Raw genomic sequence first — 22,690 nt, forward strand, 5'->3', positions numbered from 1 at the left:
GCCTCTCTGTGACCTCAATCAATGCCCGACACATTTATAAATTGAACTTTTCTGATTTTGTTGTCATAAACTTAATATGTTAGTTATTAATTGGAGCCACAAAGAAACCACACCCGTTTTGGAGACGGAAGATTTGATCTCGATCCGAAGGTCGGAGGTTACAAGTTACAACCAATGAGTGAAGCATTCAGAACTGGAATCAAGAAATCAAAAGACTATCCATCCGTAGGCAACGCACTCATTTCTTATACCAAAGTAGTAGTAGCATCATATAGGGAGTTTCTTTCACACAAAAAATACATCTTGCGCCTCGTGACACGTCCGAATATCACTACTTTTAACTAAGCACAGAGTTGAAACAGATATATGATCTTTCTCTTAACAATTACTACAATATAATTGCAGAAGTTTGGACTGACGAGGCCAAATGATTTTCTTGACAACGGCAAAGGGCTCATTTTCCGCAGTTGAAACCATGGCAAATGGACAGTATTATGATAAGGATTAAGGCGATCAGGATTCCTAAAACAATCAGCTTCACCTTCATGTTCTGCAGCCACATCTTCCTCCGCATTTTAGTCCCCACGGTCCGAAAGTCCTGTGCCTGTAAGCAGATCAATTTTTCCCCGTAAGTAGGGAACACAGAATAACAACTCGTTCAAAGGAAACAATATCTTGAAAGATGAATCAATTTCGAATGACACCGCACATTATGCATTAGCAATGTGCTCAGACTTACGTGGGTTGGCATGCCAATTCAAAAGGGAAATACTTATACAAAAAACTATTCTATTTATTAAACAAGACCATGCAAAGATAGAGAACGAGATACGACCTGTTGATGAAGGTTCTCAGTCTTATCAACTAAAAGCTCTATCTTTTCCCCCCTATCCAAAACCTGCATCAAAATGCAAAAAGAACATATGAGAAGATTATACTACAACACGTACAGAAAAACAGGTTTGAAAAAGGCAACTTGAGCAAGCAAGTTACAAGTTCATCTAATGACATTTGTTCTATGTCTATAAGAATGGATGCATATACAACCAAAATCAACAATCATCGAACTTAGCCCGTGCAAAATATAACCCCTCAATGGACACAACGATATCCGATACCACCACATCCCCCTTTCCAAATCCCAACTATCATTACTTCTTCCACATTGCCCGATCCGTTAGTAGCTTAGCTTCTAACAACACACATAAGATTGCATATGCTCCTTTATGTACGTGTGTCCAGATCGCTGTACAACTAAATGCTCAATAATTACTAAAGAGCATTTCTTCCTAAAGTCAGGGCAAAAACCACCAATCCTATCCATTTTCCCAAATCCGAAATAAATAAAATGGGCAAAAAACATAAACAATTAAGAAATAAATAGATGCGTGAAGCTCCAGCAGTTACTATTTGAATCAATAATATTGTATCCCAGGATTATCAAACAATCTGATACAAACCAAGTGAGCAATACAGATAAATCAAGGCTGTCTACCTTTTCAATATTCTCCATCATAACACCTTTGACTTCTGAAACCTGGGCCTTCACCTTTGCAAGCTTGCTTATTTCTTCAGGATGATCAACACAGTATTGCATATGTTCCTTCAATTTTGACCTGCAATCAACGGAAGAACAAATCACCAATTTTAACCAGATAAAAATATAATCACCGTGCATTTTACATGATCCTAATCAGGTACAATACCCAAATTCCTTGTTAAGGCTGTTGGCAGCAGCTGTGGCAGCCTTTCCAGTACCATACTTCGCAACAAAGTCATCCTTGACACGCTCCAGAAAAGCGATAGGTACTTGTCTTCCACTCGATTCATCTGCAACCACACAGTATGCTGGAACAACAACAAACTTCAGTGAGTACATTGATTGAATAACGCACCCGTAACTTTTGAATTGACACTAACAAGAACTTAAAAACACTCGGTTCTAAGATTTTAAACACAGGAATTTCGAATATCCTAACAATTTCAACATCCAGGAAATCACGGCATTGGAACTATTTTCGACAATCGAAGTGCAACAAGACGATTCACGCTTGCACACTTGCAGAGCGCAAATCAATACAGATATCTTCAAATATAAGCCGAAGATCCAAGATCTAGAAACTCCAATGCACAGAAACCGAAATTTTGCGCCGAAAACTCAAAATTTACAAAACAAAACCAAAGCATCAAGATCAAGCTCAGATCTAACAACAATTAGGCACACCAAACGGAGCGCAACAAAGCAAAGCAAAACGAACAAATCAAGCAATCAACACAACATAAAGTAGAAATTCCAGCATTTTCTCGGGAAACAAACGGAAAATAAAAGAAAAGGGAAAAGGAGATTACTGTAGCCATTGTCGACGAGGTAATTGAAGGTGTGGCCATCGCAGTTGTAGGTGAACTTGTTGTTGGTAGCAGGAAGCTTCTGGAGGCACTGAAACGCAATGGAGTTGAAATTGCCGCTGAATTCCGTGTACTCGGCGAGAACCACAGTGCCGCGCGCCACGAACGCGTAGATCAGCGCCTTCTGCCCCATTTTTTGCTCCAACCTTCTGCTCTCTGCCTACTGCTGTGCGTTCTTGTTCTCGTTTCAGAGAGACGCACAGCGATTTCGTAATTTTTATGCTTTTTTCTTTCGAATTTTTGGGGGTTGGGTTGGATTTTTTTTGGGTTTTGATGCGTGAAGCGCTCTTTTTGTCTCTCTCTCTCTCTCTCTCTCTGATCTGGCCTCCCACTGGATTTGTTTTAGAGAGAGAAAAGGGCAAGTTTAAGGGGGAGTTTAATGAGGTTTAAAAAGTAGAGAGAGAGGTGAGGGAGAAGAAATGTCGGGTTTAAAATTTAAAAATATGGATTAAAAGTTTAATTAGAGTGAGAGGGATTTTTTGGGGAAAGAATGTTGTGAGGTTGGACTCGCGAGATAATGTTGTGAGGTTGGACTCGCGAGAGACTCATGAGCTCTTTCTATCGAAAGTGAGATTCCTTGTAAGAGTATATAAAATATAATGTGAATATAAATGAGAATTGTTATTAGTATTTCAAAAATCTCATTTTATATTTTAAACTTTCTACATTAGGAAAGAAAAATACACTTGTGAGAAGTCTAAAATAAGATTTTTGAAGTGTCAATAACACTTCCCATATAAAAAGCTTTTTAGTCAAAATAGTCTTTAAAATTAGCACAACTCTTCACTTTAGTTCGTGAATTTTAAAACCGATAAAACTAGACCTTAAGTTTGTCTACCATCATCAATCACTTTGGTAATTCTGTAAAAATTTCCGTTAAATAAGGAAGAAAATAACAAAAATACCTCAACTTTTTATAAAATCATTTTAGTTCATTGTTTATTAATTTTGGTGTATTTTTGTTATTATTTAACAAAGATTTTAGAAATGACCGAAATAATTAATAATAAATAAACACAAATATTAATTTTACCAATTTCAAATATCAAAAATCATCCACGAACATTTTGCTAAAATGCTAAAAAATCGTTTGATCCTATTGCGTGGAGTAAGCTTTCATTCGGCTTCGTATACGTGGCAGAGTTCAGGCGCCCGTCAAGCCCCTGTGAGAACTGCTCACCCACCAGTGTTGTACGGAATAACAAATATTTCAATTTTTTAATCCAAAAGAGGAAGCGTAACAATAAAAATTAAGAGAGAAAAAGCATCAATTTGCCTGGCCCACCCGTGACGTCACTACTCACAGTTTACCATCTCACTCTCACAAAATTGTAGTAATGATTATTTAACTTTTAACTCAATTGGAGCAATAGTCCCTCAACTAAAAATTCATTACCAGTGGTCCCTCAACTCATCAAAACGTGCAGTTACGGTTCCTCAACTAAAAATTCATTACCATTGGTTCCTCAACTTTAATCTACCTAGAGAAATGATCTCTCAACTTTAATTCAATTGGAGCAATGGTCCCTCAACTTTAATCTAATTCTAGCAATGGTCCTTCCAACATAACTCATTTTAACAAAATTCAAATGAAGTTGACGAAAAGAATCTTAGCTACATGTTTTGATGAGTTGAGGGACTCCAATTGTAGCAATGATCATTCCAACATAACTTATTTTGACAAAATTGTAATGAAATTGACGAAAATGAACATAGCTACACATTTTGATGAGTTGAAAGACCAATAATAATGAATTTTTAATTGAAGAACTATTGCTCCAATTTGATTAAAGTTAAGAGACCATTGCTACAATTTACTTCACACCATAAGAAAGAAATGAGAGAGAGAGAGAGATGATGCAAAACAAAAACAAGTTTAATATCCATTTTTTTGTTTTCATAATTCTTTCGTTTTATATTTATATTTTTAATTTATTAAATTTAAAACGTTCAGAAGTATTCATTATAAATTATTAACAAAGAAAACAAAAGTACAAACTTCACCACAATACGTATGCAAAACTAAGTTCAACTCGCAAAAAGAAAAAGTTTCGACACACATACCGAATTGTTCTCAAAGGTGAAAAAGCAGAAAAGGAAAAGATAGATTTCATCGACCGCCTTCCAATTTGGAGTTTATATAATTTTCATAAGTACATTGCTCCTACAAGCAATCAAGGATTCTTTTAGCAAAGCAACCATTAAAAATAAAACGTTTTAGCCAAAATAGTCTCTGAAATTGAAATAATCCCTCACTTCGGTCCTTAAGATTCAAAATCAATAGAAGTGATTTCTGAAATTGTCCAGCATCAATTAAATCTCAAAGACCAAAGTAAGACGTTATGTCAATATCATAGACCATTTTAGTAAAAAGCTTAAAAATAAAAAATTCATATGGTCTCCAACACAACTATATGATTTAATTTAAAAAAATAATACTCAATATACAGCTTAAATACAGTTCACATTCATAAATCTTCGTATTTTGATGGTTTACTCAGATGCCAGAGGTCACTTTGAATCACTATTCCGACCCCAATTCCCTGTGATCGGGGGTGGAAACGATATGAAAGACGTTTTCCTTTTCAGTTTTAGATACATTGTGCCGTTGGTTCGAATGCTCTATGGTTTTTCATGTCAAAACTAAACTAAGGCAGAAGATAAACAGTCTGCAATAAGCTGCAAACCATGAGATGCTTGCATGTCTCACCGGAGAGGCGTATCTGTGTTGCCAATCTTTACATATTACTGTGTTTTTGAAGGTGGCAGCTTAGGTTGCGCCCATGCTGGTGAACTGTCGAGCCAAAGTCCTTCACCAGTTTCCTTGTGCTTAAAATCCGGAGCTTTTGGATTCCGCTGTGTATAACAGAGTAGCAAGGTAACAAATTGATCAAACAATTCAATTGGGTGTGTGTAGGAAGACAGCATGAAAGACGGACTAAATTCAAGAGGGTTACCTTATTCAATCTATTATCCCACCATTTATCCGGGTTTTCCACCAAGTTCTTCCAGGAATCCTCCCCTGATTTGAGGAGTAACAAAGTATATTTTAGACAGATTAAGTTAAGAAAATTCCAAAACCCTCCAACAGCTTAAACAGTTGCATGAAAGCATGACAGAATACATATTGGATAATGCAGGGTAGTATACAATAAATTTGTGCAAGCTCACCTTTACTCTCTTTTACTTGTTTTGACTTCTGAATTTGAACATCAAAATGCAGGCCTTCAAGTTCTGACAAAACCGACTTTGGTGCCTTCTCAAGCCAGAGAGCATGACCACCTTCCTTCCGCTTGAAATCAGGGTAGTTTGGCTTTACCTGTAAAGGAAACAATTATGTCAAATCTTTTACCGGGAAAATCAGTCAGATAACAAAGACATTGTAAGGAATCATCACCAATCCATTGAGCTTCTTACTGCGGCAGTCCCACCATTGTTTTGGATTACTAAGAAGATCACTCCAAGAACCCAACGTAGAGTCCCCATCATTCCTCAAGATGGCTGAAAAACAATTCAGTACCTCCTTTTTCGTCAGTAACAAGATTAGAATAAGTAAACACTTTAAACATTTATTTTATTAAGTCAACCCAGCATGAAAAAAATGAACGTGAAATCGTTCAATGGCCAAGAAATTACTTTCATGAGTATCTGATATAGGTTTCTGAGTCTCTGGCTTCTGACTATCTGGTATAGGTTTCTGATCAAATGTCAAAGAATCTAACTTGTTTAGGATCAATTCAGGAGTTTTGTCATTAATCCAAAGTAACTCGCCATTGTTCTTCCGTTCAAAAGCTGCAGCCCTTGGATCCTGAGTACTCATTATAACAAGTATGATTAACTATTTACAAATAAAAGGAACATCCCCATTTATAAAACACAAGCGGTAACCCATACAGAATTGGTACCTCTTTCAACCTGATGTCCCACCACTCATGAGGCTTGGCAAGGAGATCTTTCCATGCGAGAAGATCTTTCTTCCATGATTGATCCTTGTCATCATATACAACTGCTACAATAAAAGCATGTATGAACATTATTAGAGGTTGCTAATTGAAAGTAGGGCGGTATTTTCAGTTTTAGACTTCAATGACAGTCCTAAAAATTATAGTTCCTAACAAGTGTTCTAGCCACCAGGTAGACTTTTGTATGGCAACGACATAAGCACATGCCTTGCCCAGTATAATGCTCATAAAGACAATATTCAAAGATGACCCATATAATATACGAAACAAAGCTGTCCAATATAACTGATGAAAAAAATATTGGAAAAATGAGTAATGTCTTCCCAAAATTGAACTTTAACAACATTCCTAACCACAATCTAGACAATTAAGAGAAGGAAGACTGCCTGACAGACCCTCCATAAAGCAGGAGTTGTGCGCATTAGAGTGCACTCAATACTTTTTCTTTTTCAGAAGAGACAGAAATTTTATTTAGTGGGGGACAGTGGACTCCATACACACTCCTAATAACCACCGACCCTTGCAGTACAATGATATTTCTCTCTCTATCTGAATAGGGATTTAGGGGAAATGGAGACCGTCTGTGAACATTACTCTTTTGAAATGGAGATAAAAAAAGGGTTCTAAACCAATTAATAGAAACAATAAAATGAAGTAAGGCACAAGAAAAATGCACACAGCCACAAACATTATACTAAGTTGTGAGCACACGTTGCATAAAAGGACCAGTATAAACTCTTTGAACAGATATAAACTTTTGAATCAAAGTACACGATAATTGTGTGTTTTAAATCTAATGTTTGTAGCTCCTAGCATATCTTCTGGGGGACAAATGTTGTCTCATGTTCTCTAAACTTAAAAGTTTTATCAAAAGCATGCATACAATTCATTTACTATGTTTTCTTTTAGTTAAAAGTTAAAACTCCCCAAATATAAAAAGTAAATATAAAACACCAACTAAAGTACGGATTGATGAGATTACACATTAATGTACTATACTGTCAATATCTTAAGCATTTCATAGCACCATATTTCAATATTACATAGAACAGGTAGCACCGATACTTCAGTGTGTGATTAAAATCGAAGTACTATAAGGTGACAAAATAGAAGCTGAGAATCACTTGAATGAACTTACCAGTGCGATCAGTTGTCCTTTCTTCTTGTCTGTCAGCTTTAGAGCTTTTATTCAGTTGATTAGATTCTTCAACAAAGTTGAGGGTATGCACCAAAACCTAACAAAGTTAGACCTTAATTGTTAGATACATATGAACACGCATCAACTGTATACTCAACCTATAAAAAGAAAGGGCATTCGAAATAAAGAAAACACTAGAGCAGAAAATTCCACCTTCCACAATTGCTAAATTAATGTATGAGTAATTACAGCAATATTGGTTTCTAACCAATATGACATAAACCTCAAAACTAGCAAGAAGACTGAAACTACGAAAACCGCTATGTAAAATCGACTCAACCATAGCAAACCATGGTTCATGCTAAGTTTGAGTCTAGCTAACACTGCCTTCTCATTTACACAGAGATGCAGAGAGATTACAGTAAACAACATGCGACAAACACTTAAAGCGCAGATTAATGAGTACGCAATAAAATCACTAAAAACTAAACAAATGCATTATCTCAGGGAAATCAAATGAACCCACATTTCAAGTAACTACAGAAAATGGAAATTCGGCATACAGGATCCACTAGAATTTACCTGAAGACGAGCCTGGTCCTCACCGGCACTCAAATTGTCCAAATTCGACCTCAAACTTCCAGCAACAAACACAAATTCACTGTCTTTCAAATGCAGATCAGCAGTATGAGCCAAGTCGCCCTCAAAGACGATGGGAATCCTGACAAAGAACCCACCCAAAATTCAAAAATCCTGCATAATAACAACTACAGAAACAAACCCAAGTGATCGAATTCGGAATTCGATTTACCGAAAGGTGTAACCCGGAGAGGAACAAGAGGAGGTGAGAACGGTGGCGGCCAAAACTTTGCCATCAGGAGTACGCACGACTTGAAGAGGGGTACGCACGTGACCAATGAGGCGCACCGAATTGGCGACCTTTGGCTGGAAGGGGACTTGGGTCGGGGCCGGCAAATCGGGGTTTGGCGGCGGCTGCGGTGGTTTGGAGTTGAAGCGGGGTTTAGTGACGGTGTAAGTAGTTGAGGTTTTGGGTTTAGTGGCGGTGGTGGAGAAGTGGGATTGGAGAAGAAGTGAGGGGCGCGAGAGAAGGCGTTTTCTGGTCTGTATTGCTCTGCTTATTGAATTCATGGCGGAAACCAGTCTTTGGATTTTTCATTCGTTTTCTTCGATTTGTAGGGACTGAGAGTGAGAGAGCAATAAACCCGCAACCCCAAACACAAGCAAAGTTAAGGGGAACATCCAAAATTACCACATGTTTGAAAAATGTTTACACAATCTCCCACCGAAACCGAAAGGTCTAAATATAGCCCTTTAAAATTATAATTTTATAAAAATTATTTTTAGTTAAACAGTGTTATTATATTCATATATCATCTCTAAATTTATTGATTTTAAAGTTTATATTTTAAATTTATTAGTTAATTTAATTAAGCTACTATTTGATATTTTTAAATCTAATTGGTAAATCTATATCAATTATTAAAATTGAAGAGTTGAGAGCTAAAGATTGGTTAAGAGGGGGTTATATTTAACCAACCTGATACCTGTTTAGCTATATAATAATTTGGTGAGTTTCATAGAATTATATTTCAGCCGTCAATTTAAAATGATTTTTTTTTTGTACAAATCAGGCCAATTATTTTGCATATAAACTTTTAACCCCTGCATTAGAAATGATTTAACATTATGTTTGGATGCGGAAAATAAACATAGAATTTTGATAAAAGTTAGAATTTATAAATTGACAAGCACCAATTCTCTTGTTTGGATTTATAAACATATAAATTTAGAATTTCCGCGTGAAAAAAAAAATCGGAATTTGGGACCTCTAAATCATAAGTTCAAATTCCATGTAAATAGGTGTCATTTCTCAATTTCTATGATTGAGAGTTTAAAAATGACAAATTCCGTATTCAATTCCATTGTTATTTTAAGTTAACCAAACAAGAAAATTTATAAATTCTAGAAAATAAAATCTCGTCATTTCAATTTCCGTCATTTTTAAATTCCTTAATAATCTTAAATTTTTTGACCCCAACATAATGTAAGTGTGCAATGCGTTCAACAAAGGCACAAAAATATCAAAAGAAAAACAGGTGCCGGTTCGATCCGGTTGAGTTATTGGGCCGGAGCTTTGTTTAGAATGCTTGTGAAGGTTCTCGCACTTTCTTAACGGTTGTATTTATTGCGTAGGTCGGACACACTACTTTCTGCTTCTGCCGCCAACGAAACATCTCAAAAACTCCCGCACATTCTTGTCAATCGCAGAGAAAGATACAACACAAAGAGAAGACCAGAAACATGGAAGGCAATGGCAATAGCAACACCGGAGACCAGAATCAAATCGTGGATGTCCGCTCGGTGGTCGAAGCCGTCTCCGCCGACGACTCCGACGCCCCTCTCTACCGAGTCGAAAGCCTCTGCATGCGCTGCGGCGAAAACGTACTATCTCTCTCTTTATCTCTCTCTCTCTCAATTTCTTCTTAGGGCTTCTCTGTGTTACTTTTTATCTTCAAATTTGTTAATTTTATTGTTAATCTCAGGGGACTACCAGTTTTCTGCTGACTCTGATTCCACACTTCAGAAAGGTATGCATCTAATTGCTTACAAAGTTGGCCAATTTCTTCTTGTTGCTGTTGTTGTTTTGTGTACCTGAAAGTGTTTGTTGGTTTGCAGATTTTGCTTTCGGCTTTCGAGTGCCCGCATTGCAATGAGAGGTAAAACTTAAAACTATGTGATTGTAATTGTTCAGTTTTTTTTTATTCGTTTAGTGAAATTTTCGATTTTGATTTTCAATTTTGTATGTTTTGTGTCGAACACAGAAATAATGAGGTTCAGTTTGCTGGTGAAATCCAACCCAAGGGTTGCTGCTACCGGTTGGAGGTCCCTTCTGGCGATCCCAAGGTTAGACTAATCAAATTTTTATAATTTGCATTATGTGTATCATTTTATCTTTTGTTTATGTCGCAAATTTGCTGTATTTAACTAAATTTTTATAATTTGCATTATGTGGATCATTTTATCTCTTGTTTATGTCGCAAATTTGCCGTATTTAGTTAAATTGACAAGAAGTACTTATCGTATTGGAGGCACTGATATGTTATAGTCACAAGGCCTTTATCTTTATGCAATGCAACGCATGATCTTTTTTATATTGGACATCCCTCCTTCAGGATTGCCGAATTGATGAACTTTTTTTGTGCAGATGCTTAATCGACAGGTGGTGAAGTCTGAGTCTGCTACTATTAAGGTACCTTAACGTGTTCATTCTAAATCTTTAATTGGATGAATGCTGACACAGTTCGTAGTGGTATCTTTTATTTAATGTGGTTTAGTTAGTCAGTTTAGTAGTAAGATTTCCACATTCCGGCTGTGGAGATTGGGGCTGGATCCCAGTAGTGGCCCATTGCTCTAGAGCTTTCATTACGCCATAGAAAAGATTGTATTTTTCGTATTTATTTTTTTGTAATCCCCTTACAAGATGATCAAGAAGAGCAAGGAAATATTGGTTAGATATGTAAGAATAGCAATAATAAAATGCTAGGTTAGTCAAACTAAAATTAATTTTGTCTGTTCTCATTCCTTGTGCCATTGTCTTAATTATCTATTTGTATAAGGTAACAAAAATGTATTGAGTAGTGCATTCTATTTCATCTTGTGTACGCAGATTCCTGAATTGGATTTTGAGATTCCTCCGGAGTCTCAACGTGGATCTCTGTCAACGGTATTGTTTTACTTCCCCCTCTTCTCTAGTAGAGTTGGATAAATTGCTGCTTAGTGGATTAGCTCCATTCACCTTGGTAATTTTGTGGTTGGTAGTAATATCTTATTTTTTACATGTATGACCCTGTGTAGTGATCATGATATCAGTGCAGAATCTGCAGATCAGTAAAACTTTTGTATACCTTTTATTTAGTATATTTCTGGATGGGTAGGCTTAAGTGGTTGGTTCTCCAAGAAGATTAACATTGGAGATGGCTAGGCGTATTAAATGTATATGCATGTACCTTAGCGTTGGACACTGTATCGTCTTTTTAATTGTGTAGCTTGGTCTTTGGTGTATAATTTTTTATATATTTTGCGTCTTCAGTTCAATTTTTTTCCTTATATTTTTTAAGAAGTACCTACCTTCCACCCCCACCCCACCCTTCCCCTTTTCAAACATTATATTTGTCTGATAATTCAGGTGGAGGGGATATTGTTGCGAGCAGCAGATGAATTGCAAGCACTGCAAGAAGAACGCAAGGTTCATGCAGAAGTTTTACATTTATTGTTTTGTGAGATAATGTAGTTTCTTTCAATATTTACTTACTGTCCTTTGGGTTTTCAGAAAGTGGATCCTCAGACTGCTGAAGCACTAGACCAGTTTTTGTTAAAGTTGAGAGCCTGTGCTACAGCAGACATGTCCTTCACCTTCATCCTGGATGATCCAGCTGGAAACAGCTTTGTTGAGAACCTGTAAGAGATTCGCAATTTTGAAAAGACAACCATTTTGTTATAGTTTTGGTCCTAGGGATTCGTTCTATCAATATACGGTTTAAGTTGGAGTCACTTTTAAAAGGAATGCAGCTAATGTCTCATAAGTGACTTACATTTGTGTTGGACTTTGAATTTGTCTTCATTTCTTGTCGCTATAATTTGAAACTTAATTTGCTTTTTGTTTGGACTTTTCACTGACAGAGGGTATAAAATATTATGTGTGCAGGTTTGCTCCATCCCCTGATCCATCATTGAGTATAAAGTTCTATGAGCGAACTCCAGAGCAACAAACAGCATTAGGATATGTTGTTGATGCAGCATCGACAGAAGCAGTTAGCAGTTCTGACCAAGTACAAAGAATCCCACATGGCTCAATTGGAGCAGCAGCTGGTCATCGGGCCATTGCTCAGAGTAATAGTGCTGAAATTGCTGAATCTTTGTTTCGATACACAGCTCCAGAGGAGGTACACATTTATTAATTGTTCTATGCATTATCCACATTTATAGATTTTGAAATATTTAGTGAATATTTCTACTGTTTGACAGGTGATGACTTTCCCATCGACATGCGGAATTTGTACTGCTAGGTGTGAAACTCGAATGTTTGTCACCAGTATCCCTTCGCGTCTGTTATCAGTCTTCAGATATTTAAGTCAAGAAGTTGGCTCTCTTTTACAGCTGACCTGGAACTGTTTTTAGTCTTGTGAAAATGAACCTTCTGCTTTAAATATAACTCAATGGCCTATCTTTAGATCCAACAATAACTAGAAAAGAATACATCCAAATTAAAACAATCCAGTTGGTTGTTAAAGAAGCTTAGGACGTGCAACTAGAAGTCCCTTTTACCTCTAGAACTTCTTTTTGCAATATCTTTTTCTTCTTAACCATTTACAGACATTCCATATTTTCAAGAAGTAATTGTCATGGCATCCACTTGTGACGCCTGTGGTTACCGCAATTCTGAGGTTTATACTAATCTTCTTATTTTGTCGATTTGTTTTTTCTCTTCCATGCTTTGTTGTTAAATTATGCTCTGTTGTGCAGTTGAAGCCTGGTGGACGAGTTCCTGAGAAAGGGAAGAAAATTATTCTTCGTGTGAAGAATGATAAGGATCTTAGTCGTGATGTAATAAAGGTCTATAACCCTGTTTTTATCATATCTTGTCTTTATCTGATGATGTTATTACAATCATTTCTTGTCTTTATCTTATTATCTGTTGATATACTACTTCCATTTTCCCTCATACCAGTAACATGTAGCACTTGACATTGCTTTCCTAAAGTTGACTTGTTCTAATGGTTCTGATTAGAGTGGTTGTTGGCTTAATATTAGAGAAAAAATTTTGCTGCAATTTCTGCACAAATGCACAAGAATATGGAACTTTAGATTTGCATGAGACAGAAAATTGTGAAAAGGATGGGGAGTCTGGACTGGTTTATTGGTTTATCAATTCTGTAGTTTTGTTTTGCTGTTGCTTGTAGTGCTAAATGATGTACAGATATATACCATAAGAATGTGACAAAAAGTGTATTTTTTCTTTTTGGGAAGGAAAAGATTTTTGTTTGTTTGTTCTGTTTTGCCTGTTCATATAGTTGTATACAAACAAGCATCCTGAATGTGGAGGATGACAACTTGGATGGGAATAAATGTGTGTTGATTCCGCGTCCATGAGATCTTACATTTATTTTTATTATAAAGTTCCAACCATAGTCTAACAAACTATCATGCTGGATCAGTCCGATACAGCGAGCGTGATAATTCCAGAAATTGAGTTGGAGCTGGCTAGTGGCACTCTGGGAGGGGTTGTTACAACTATTGAAGGCTTGATAATGAAAATTAGTGAAAGTAAGTGCTGATATTTCCGCCTCTGCCGTCTATGACATGCTGTGATTTCTAGTATATGATTTGTTTAATTCCTTTTGAGTACCTACCTCTCAGAGAGTGGAATTTAACATTGGTATCTCACTATTTCTTCTAATTACCCGGAACTGATATGGCTCACCTGTGTTATGGTTTTGAGAGAGTGCCTTTATCATTGGTTTTGCAGGTCTTGAAAGAGTGCATGGATTTAGTTTTGGGGACAGTCTTGACGAGAATAAGAGAAGCAAGTGGCTAAAGTTTCATACAAGCCTAAAAAAGGTACTAGATGGCCTCTCACTGGAATATAGAAAAGAAATATGCGGTCTGAGCTTTTAATTTCTGTAATATTCTTTTTCATTTGTGCATGTAACATAGATGCAAAAAAAAATATACGTGCAAGAAATTTATTTCAAACATTGTAAAGATGGCAAAAATTTCTAAATATGGTTGTTTTTTTTTCTTTTCATAACGGCTGCGGAAAATTAGTTTGCTTTATTCTATCTTTTATTTTGGTTGTCTTTTTATGTATAATTATGGTGGCTTTTACTTTTTCCACAGACAATTATCATTTTTTCCCTTAACATCTCTCCCTTTGCTGCAGCTACTTTGTTTAGAGGAGCCTTGGACTTTAATTCTTGATGATGCGTTGGCTAATTCTTTTATTGCACCGGCAACTGACGATATAAAAGATGACCATCAGTTGATGTGTAAGACTTCTTTCTTTCATCTCAAGTGTGCTTTAAAAATTCATGGTTCGTCGTTTTTTTGCTCTGAGAGAAAATGCCATAGTTAACAGTACATTAGTAGAGGATGATTGCTGACCATCAAGACGTGTTTGAGAGAAATTGGGTTTTACCAATAAGCGATCTTTTTTTTTCCTTAGTTGGGTCAGGAGAGGATATTTTTGTCTGTTCATCTAGATTCTGCAACGTCTATGTAATTGAGTTGATTTTCTACATTGTCAGTACATATTCTTGCAAACAAGATACTTTCTTAGAACTACATCAGTTCTGTGTCGCCATATGCATCTCAGGTTGTGTGGTGTCCCACAAACCTTACCTGGTATGCAGTTAAGCAGTTTTAGCTCCCTTGTCCACTACCAATGAAATCGGTTATCCGTTTCTGGCTGATTTTACAGTTCTTGCAGATAACCTACGAGTGCAATAATGATAAAATCTGATGGAATTGAAACTTTAACGGAAATTTGTATGGAAGAAAGTTTTATCTTGGACTTCACAGAATTTTATTACTCTCTATTATAATCTTCGAGTGCAATAATGCTTGTCAAGTCATATATCTCTGGTAAATGCTTGCGTGACAAGCAGACCTCTTATATTTACCAGTTTTTTTCCTTACCATTTGATTTTAATTTTCGTTAACGAGTTCCTTATATTATACTGCTTGTTCATTCCTTTACCTGATTACGACGACGCTAGTTATTGCTTTCTTATGCTTGACGTTATTTTCTTCGGCACTGGCCGAATGCAGTTGAGGAATACGAGAGGTCATGGGAGCAAAACGAAGAATTGGGTCTGAATGACATTGACACCTCTTCCGCGGATGCTGCTTACGATTTGAAGGATACCGCAGTGACAGAGCAGAAGTCCGGGGTGTAATTCTATCACCTTCATCTCTTCCCTTTTTTCGGAAGGGAAAGGAATGCTATGTACTAATTCGAGCGCGTGTAATGTTAATGTTATAGCGTTTTAATTACCATGTATGAGCTGATGCTGCTTCTGGATACTTGATGTTACGCTGTTGTACAATGTTTTGATATGGAATGCCTCTTTTCTTATAAACGTCTTTCAAACGGTGGAGCTTTCCGAGCTAAAGTGGATGGAAATCTAACGGAGTCAAGGGCATGTGGTAAATTAATGATTTTAGAAAGTTAACATAAAAAATGATTGCTTAAAATTTTAATTTAAATGACAACTAATAGAAGTGTATGGATCTATATGACATTTTGAAAATTACCGATTAATACTATGTTTTTGCTTAGTAAGTTAGAAAAAGGGTAAATTACATTTTACGACTTTAATTTTGTGTCGCATAACAATTTCATACTTTAGTTTTTAAATACTGTAATGTCATATGTTAACTTAAGAATACATTGTAATGCAATATCTTTGTTAATTTTTTTTATTAAATGCCGATGTGATAGACGCAGACCCTACACTTTGCTGATATGGATATCATGTTTGAGCCACATGGACAAAAAATTAAAAAAAAAATTTGTTATTATTTTTTAATATTTAATTAATATTTTTATTCAATTGGGTTAAGAGGTGGTCTCAAGCTACATCATCATTTAACAGAGAAATTAATCGACAAACTGACAGAAGTTTAACATTGTAACAAATTTGTAAGATAAGATATGATATTATAATTTTAAAAATGCTAAGTGGTTCAACTTATAATTGAGGTATTTAATGTAATTTGCCCTTAAAACAATTTGACATTGATATGAAAAATAGCATTTTTTGTGCAACATAAAAAATAAAAGAAAAAATAAATTTACGATTTACTATTCCTTTACTACCTGTCTTTTCGACCTTTTGCCGTCTCTCTCTCTCCCGCTCTCTTTCTCTCTCGGACAGGCTGTCTCTAACATCTACTTCAGTAAACTGAGGGTGAAGCCGGCAGAGAGAGCAAAAGCAAACGCAGAGATCAGTCGAAAATGGAGAGCAGCGAAGAAGACGACGACTTTCCATCGATCGAGAGCATCACTCCCCAGTCCAAAGTCGACTCTCTTTACCAATCCCGCTCTGAAAAGGTTTCTTCTTCTTCTTCTTCCTCCGCCATTTGCCCATTTATTCGACCATTGAGAATTGCTCATTCCAAATTAATCAATACTTTTGAGTGTAATTATGATTGTTCATACATTATTACCTGAATTTGTATCTTTTTGATCTGGATTTTCACTTTCTTATGTACAATTTGAGTGAACAGTTGTTTTATTTCCCATCTGGGTTAAGGTCTATTTAATGCTGTAAAAGACCGAATTTGCAAAAAAAAAAAAAAAAAAAAAAAAAAAGTGATTGGCCAGCAATTTCATGGCACTGTGACGATTTCGCGTTATTGATCGATTTGTACTTAGTGATTGGATTGTTCCCTTTTGCAATCCAACACCAAAAGGGCTCATCTTTCTTCTAATTTTTATCAATTGCATAGAAAAATGATTACGTTTACTGAAAAGATTACTGCAATGGATTTTACGTTGTAGATTGGTGCATTTGTACTTGTGTTTGCTTTCCGAATGCATTCTCGTAGGCCTTAAGTTTACGAGCCCTTAAGGGTTTTTAGTTAAGGTGGTTAACAGTTAAGAGTTTGGTTACAATAGTATTAATATCTGGCAATAGGAATGGCTCATTGCAATCTGTTTAGAATTATACTCTCTTGGAAAAATGTAATAGTATGTTGACATTGTCCATATGTGTGGTAGATCTACCTTTTAATGGAGACATATGATGCGAGGGTCACAATGCTCATTAGAAGCGAATCATATATTGATATAAAAATGATTAATGTATGCACTTCTTGGGAACATGTAGTAATCCATATGTTTTTTGTAAGCTTGTTTGGGGTAAAAAAACTATGGACTTCGCCGCCATTGGGACAGTAGTTTCTGTCTCAGATTGGCAGCTGCAAGAATTGTATTACTGTTTAGATTCTTATAGACTTTATTGATGACACTTCTTTTGTATTGTTTCAGAAAGCAATTGTTATGGTTTCTATCACTTTGAACCATACATATATCTGTGAAGGACGATAACGACATTCCTATAACTTAATACATATATGTTGATTATGCAGGGAATTAGAAAGCTATGCTGCGAGCTGTTAGATTTAAAGGATGCCGTGGAGAACTTATGTGGGAATATGAGAACAAAGTATTTGGCTTTTTTGAGGTAAGTCAATAATACTGAATCATTTGTGTGTTTGTTAAACAATAAAGCAATAATAAGTGTATATATGATTAGTTTCCTACCTGAAAAGATAAAAACTATACAAATTTGTTCATGCAAGAAGTTCGCAAGTTTGAAATGGTTCATGCTTATGATCTACTATTTGAACTTTTGGGCACAGGGGAAGAGAATACAGGAAAAAGATTAAGGAACAGAGTCTGCCACATGAAAATTTCTTTGTATTATGCACGACAAGAACATCGATCAGTGATCCCTTGATGAGAATTTCATAAAGACTAAAGCAGTAATAGAAACATATTAACTGCATGTACGAAAAACTTTTTGGGAAGCGAAACTACTTAGTTTGATTATGTTACTAGGCCAACAAGTTTGACAACTTGAAGTACTGGTGGTCATGAAGGGGATGTGAAAGCTCAACTGCTTTTTAGATTTATAACTCGAAGCTTAGAAAACTTTTGCACATATAACATTGAAATATTTCACCTCATAATGATAAAAATTGTGTTTTGATCATTGCTGCGACCATCATACCATTTCAAGCAAAATGTTTCATAGGCATTATTCTTGGGCAGGAAGATGCTAGCATAATTTAATGTAACAGGAAATTTGTGTCAATGTCTCTGTATGTGCGTGGTAACGGTTTATTGAATGAACAGAAGTTAACATGCATCCCTACCTTTTTCCTTTTTGATAATTGCATGCCATGTGTGGGAGCTTCGCCAACATAGCCCTGAAGGGTTTTACAGGACTGGTCAAGTGTCCCACCTCAATTTTCTGGAGAAACACTGTTTGAAACCCCAGAAGGGCATGAACGATTCTTATTAACCTATGTTTTTATTTCTCAAAACTATGTATCTTTGATATCTCTCCTATGGTTCATTGATTATCTTGAAATCCTCTATATCAAGAAAAACATCTTTTGAGGTCTATTTGGGTTTTTGCCATCCCAAACCCTGAAACATGGTCCCAAAATGGCCCAAAGCTGTTTTGCTTTCTGAATAGGTGTAAACTGTTTTGAATTTCAGTTAATTTCAATAAGTTCATTAATCCTGCTTATCCATGCATGTATGGTCTAATGTTACTGCTAATTGCAGGATATCTGAGGAGGCTGTAGAAATGGAGCACGAGTTGGTTGAGCTCCGAAAGCATATTTCAGCTCAAGGGATTCTTGTGCAGGATTTGATGACTGGTGTATGCCATCAATTGGAACAGTGGAATCGGACAAGTGAAGTCGAGCCAAACTGTGATATTTGTGAACTTCAAGATCCATTGCCAATTGAAACAGACGATCACAAGATTTTTTTGGAGAAAGTTGATGTTCTCTTAGCTGAACATAAAGTAGAAGAAGCATTAGAGGCTCTAGATGCTGAAGAGAGAAAGTCTCCAGAGCTGAAAAGCTCAGGAGATACTTCAACAACTGATGGATCCTCATACAGATCCGATTTCTTGAAAAGAAAAGCACTGCTCGAGGATCAGCTGGTTGAGATTACTGGACAGCCTTTTATTAATTTTGTTGAGTTGAAGAAGGCCTTAAGTGGGCTAATAAAGCTTGGAAAAGGTCCTTTGGCACACCAGTTACTGCTCAAATTTTATGGGTCCCATATTGAGAAGAGCACCGAAGCTCTATTTCCTTCTTCTTCTATCTGTCCAAAGACATATCCAGCAACATTGTCTAAGCTTGTATTTTCTACAATCTCACTGGCAACGACGAAGTCTGGTTTAATATTTGGTGATGATCGTGTTTATACCAATAGAGTAGTCCAATGGGCAGAGTGGGAAATCGAATACTTTGTACGGTTGGTGAAAGAGAATGCACCATCTTCCGACACAGTGTCTGCTTTACGTGCAGCTAGCATTTGTGTTCAGGCTAGTCTCAACTACTCTTTGATGCTGGAACGACAAGGGCTGAAACTATCAAAATTGATTCTGGTGTTGTTGCGGCCTTTTATTGAAGAAGTTTTAGAGTTGAAATTTAGACGGGCAAGAAAAGTTGTCCTTGACTTGGTAGAAGCTGATGAGTGCATGCCATTTTCACCTCGCTTTGCACCTCCTCTGTCTGCATTCACAACATCATCACATAGTTTGATTGCTGATAGTGGGATAAGATTTATGTGCATTGTTGAAGTAAGTTAGGACTATTCTAATCTTTCTACAAATAATTTTTATTTTCATGTCTTTGTACTGATACAAGCATTATATTAACTTATGCTGGTCTTGTTAGGTTTTATGTTGAGGATTGAACTTGAGAAATTAGGATGATAGCAAGATTTCAGACCTATTCTCAGAATGCAATAGAATGCTTGAACTTATATTAAGTCGATTTAACAAGCCTTTATTTTAACTACTCTGAGAACAAAAATTTTAAAATTCTCCAAATTATGTCTTCATTATTTTCTTGGGAAAGTTTTCCCTTACACTCAGCTGGACTTGAGGAGGTTCGGATGTCTGATAAATATTGAGTTAAATACAATTATACAATTATACACACACTTCCAATGTAATTAAGTATGCAGGTGCCTTCTACTTTTCTGTGTGTGCTTGCATGTTACATGGGCACACCTGATAAGTAAGCAATTAGCTTCTGCAGAATACTTTTCTATGTCTGTCTGTGCATATGCATTTGAAATTTTGAATACGTATTGTTCACTAGTAAATTAGTAATGCCAAGTTCATCGATGTTACTAATTTGCAAGTAATGACTCAACTATCAGTTCATAATGCTATATTGGTAAAAATTTCACAGGATATATTGGAACAGTTGACCCCCTTGACCATTTTGCATTTTGGTGGAAACATACTGAGTAGGATCGGACAACTTTTTGATAAATACATGGATGCTTTAATTAAAGCCCTACCAGGTCCATCTGATGATGACAGTCTTACTGAGCTGAAGGAGTTTGTATCTTTTAGAGCTGAAACAGATTCAGAACAGCTTACCCTTTTGGGAGTTGCATTTACCATCTTGGATGAACTACTGCCGAATGCTGTAATGACCCTCTGGAAGCAGCAGACTGAAAGTGGGGAACCAAAAAGTGGACTTGCTGAAAATGTCACACCTATTCCAAGTACTTCTACAGAGTTAAAGGATTGGAGGCGTCGTCTTCAGCATTCATTTGACAAGCTAAGAGACCATTTCTGTCGGCAGTATGTCTTGAGCTTCATTTATTCAAGAGAAGGACAGACACGACTGGATGCCCAAATATATTTAAATGGGAATGGTGATGATTTGTATTGGGACTCAGCCCCTTTGCCTTCGCTTCCATTTCAGGTCTTGTTTCTTCCTCTATATGCTCTCCATGTACATGGTTTTTTATGTAATCATATTATTTATTTTAAATTTTATGTCTAAATCTTTTTCAAAACTTATGATTGCTATCTGCATGATTGCTTGATGCCTGTACGTTTGGTTTATGGAACTTATTGCCCTATGGTATTCTGAGTATTTTAAACCCTTCACTCTAAATTGCTTGTTTTTATATTTCCAAATATTGCTTTGTCGTAGTATGTTTAATCTGGGTTGTTTGGCTGTCTGGACGCACCCTGTTGTTCATTTGACCGTCTTTACACAGTTTAGAAAAAGGTTTGAGGAACTTGCTAGAAAGTTGAGTTTATTTTCCTTAATGTGGTATGTACTGTCCAAAATGGTCATGGCCGTGCATTTAGACATGACTTTCTCCACAGCATATGCACATCATGTTGCTGGATATTTTGTGGTGCAAGTAATGAGATTGTCCTATCGTTGCAGGCATTATTTGCAAAGCTGCAGCAATTAGCAACCGTGGCTGGAGATGTGTTACTTGGAAAAGAGAGAATTCAGAAAATTTTGCTTGCTAGGATAACTGAGACAGTTGTAATGTGGTTGTCCGATGAACAAGAGTTTTGGGCTGTGTTTGAGGATGATACAGGTCCTCTTCAGCCACTTGGGTTGCAGCAGGTACTTATATCCTTCCATTCCATACTTTCTATATTCACAATTTAACTTCACAGTTAGCGGATAATCAACTTTGTTGTTGCAGTTAATTCTTGATATGCACTTCACTGTTGAAATTGCACGTTTTGCGGGTTACCCATCAAGGCACGTGCACCAGATTGCATCAGCTATAATTGCTCGTGCTATAAGGGCTTTTTCTGCTAGAGGCATAGAAGTACAAAGGTAAGTTGTGTACATGTGGGTGGGCGTATTTTTCCTTTTTTATCCAACACAATCCACAACTAAAATTCTTCTGGTTTAATAGTGCACTCTCCGAGGATGAGTGGTTTGTTGAAACTGCAAAGTCGGCGATAAACAAACTACTTTTGGGAGCAGAGGGGTCAGAGACATCCGAGATTGATGAAGATAACATCGCTCTTCATGATGACATTGTATTGGATTCAAATGATTCTGTCTCTTCCCTTTCAAGTGTAGATTCTTCAGAGTCTTTTGCCTCTGCAACTATGGGTGAACTTGACAGTCCAAAGCATTTCGACGATTCAGAGGGTTGAAAACTTTTTCCCGCCCATCAGAAGGAAACAATAAAAAGGGAGGTTGTTTTGTAGGAAGTATGTTGACAATGTTCTTGTAGCGTTATGAAATTATTAAAATTAGTGTACATTTTAGTATTGTTATATGAAAAGCAGGTCACAGACCCTCAAGCATGTCGCTAAGAGTAGGGCTGTTTGAATTCTTCCCAGGGGCCTAATCCGTAGCTTTAGTATCACCGGCATAACCGGAGCCAATCTTCTTAGGCATTACAACTATGCAACTCATGGTAGGCTAGATTACGTTCGTTTCCCTTCGCCCTGGCTAGAGCTGCTCAGTAGTGAGTCATCGTTCTTCCAAAAATGATCTTCTCCAGTCCGGTAACGCACGAGATTTTGAGCTAAGCCAGGTAGGTTCTTGAGCAGAAGCAGATCCTACA

General features: G+C 36.5%; 4 protein-coding genes across 4 annotated transcripts; 2 read left to right on the top strand and 2 right to left on the bottom strand.

Annotated features, from left to right (window-relative positions):
* Positions 1-226: 226 nt before the first annotated feature.
* Positions 227-2,804, bottom strand: LOC137725363 (vesicle-associated membrane protein 722-like). Its single transcript, XM_068464022.1, has 5 exons — positions 2,350-2,804; positions 1,707-1,848; positions 1,496-1,616; positions 836-898; positions 227-604 (listed from the first exon to the last, which is right to left on the bottom strand). Exons 1-5 carry the CDS (start codon positions 2,537-2,539, stop codon positions 455-457), a joined length of 666 nt encoding a protein of 221 aa, XP_068320123.1. The 5' UTR covers positions 2,540-2,804; the 3' UTR covers positions 227-454.
* Positions 2,805-4,806: 2,002 nt separating this feature from the next.
* LOC137726526 (protein OSB2, chloroplastic-like) lies at positions 4,807-8,776 on the bottom strand. Its single transcript, XM_068465460.1, has 9 exons — positions 8,318-8,776; positions 8,089-8,227; positions 7,507-7,603; positions 6,312-6,412; positions 6,043-6,214; positions 5,804-5,907; positions 5,578-5,725; positions 5,364-5,428; positions 4,807-5,262 (listed from the first exon to the last, which is right to left on the bottom strand). Exons 1-9 carry the CDS (start codon positions 8,653-8,655, stop codon positions 5,152-5,154), a joined length of 1,275 nt encoding a protein of 424 aa, XP_068321561.1. The 5' UTR covers positions 8,656-8,776; the 3' UTR covers positions 4,807-5,151.
* Positions 8,777-9,684: 908 nt separating this feature from the next.
* LOC137726544 (uncharacterized) lies at positions 9,685-15,691 on the top strand. Its single transcript, XM_068465476.1, has 16 exons — positions 9,685-9,969; positions 10,071-10,115; positions 10,204-10,244; positions 10,350-10,431; positions 10,733-10,777; positions 11,195-11,251; positions 11,714-11,773; positions 11,858-11,985; positions 12,233-12,470; positions 12,553-12,619; positions 12,901-12,971; positions 13,051-13,140; positions 13,743-13,851; positions 14,054-14,145; positions 14,468-14,573; positions 15,355-15,691. The coding sequence occupies exons 1-16, from the start codon at positions 9,829-9,831 to the stop codon at positions 15,480-15,482; spliced, it is 1,500 nt and encodes a 499-aa protein (XP_068321577.1). The 5' UTR covers positions 9,685-9,828; the 3' UTR covers positions 15,483-15,691.
* Positions 15,692-16,433: 742 nt separating this feature from the next.
* LOC137725713 (exocyst complex component EXO84C-like) lies at positions 16,434-22,418 on the top strand. Its single transcript, XM_068464481.1, has 7 exons — positions 16,434-16,639; positions 17,680-17,774; positions 18,887-19,916; positions 20,536-21,060; positions 21,538-21,726; positions 21,809-21,945; positions 22,028-22,418. The coding sequence occupies exons 1-7, from the start codon at positions 16,544-16,546 to the stop codon at positions 22,272-22,274; spliced, it is 2,319 nt and encodes a 772-aa protein (XP_068320582.1). The 5' UTR covers positions 16,434-16,543; the 3' UTR covers positions 22,275-22,418.
* Positions 22,419-22,690: the final 272 nt, after the last annotated feature.

This window comes from Pyrus communis, chromosome 2 (assembly GCF_963583255.1).
Source record: "Pyrus communis chromosome 2, drPyrComm1.1, whole genome shotgun sequence".
NCBI classification, from domain to species: Eukaryota; Viridiplantae; Streptophyta; class Magnoliopsida; order Rosales; family Rosaceae; genus Pyrus; species Pyrus communis.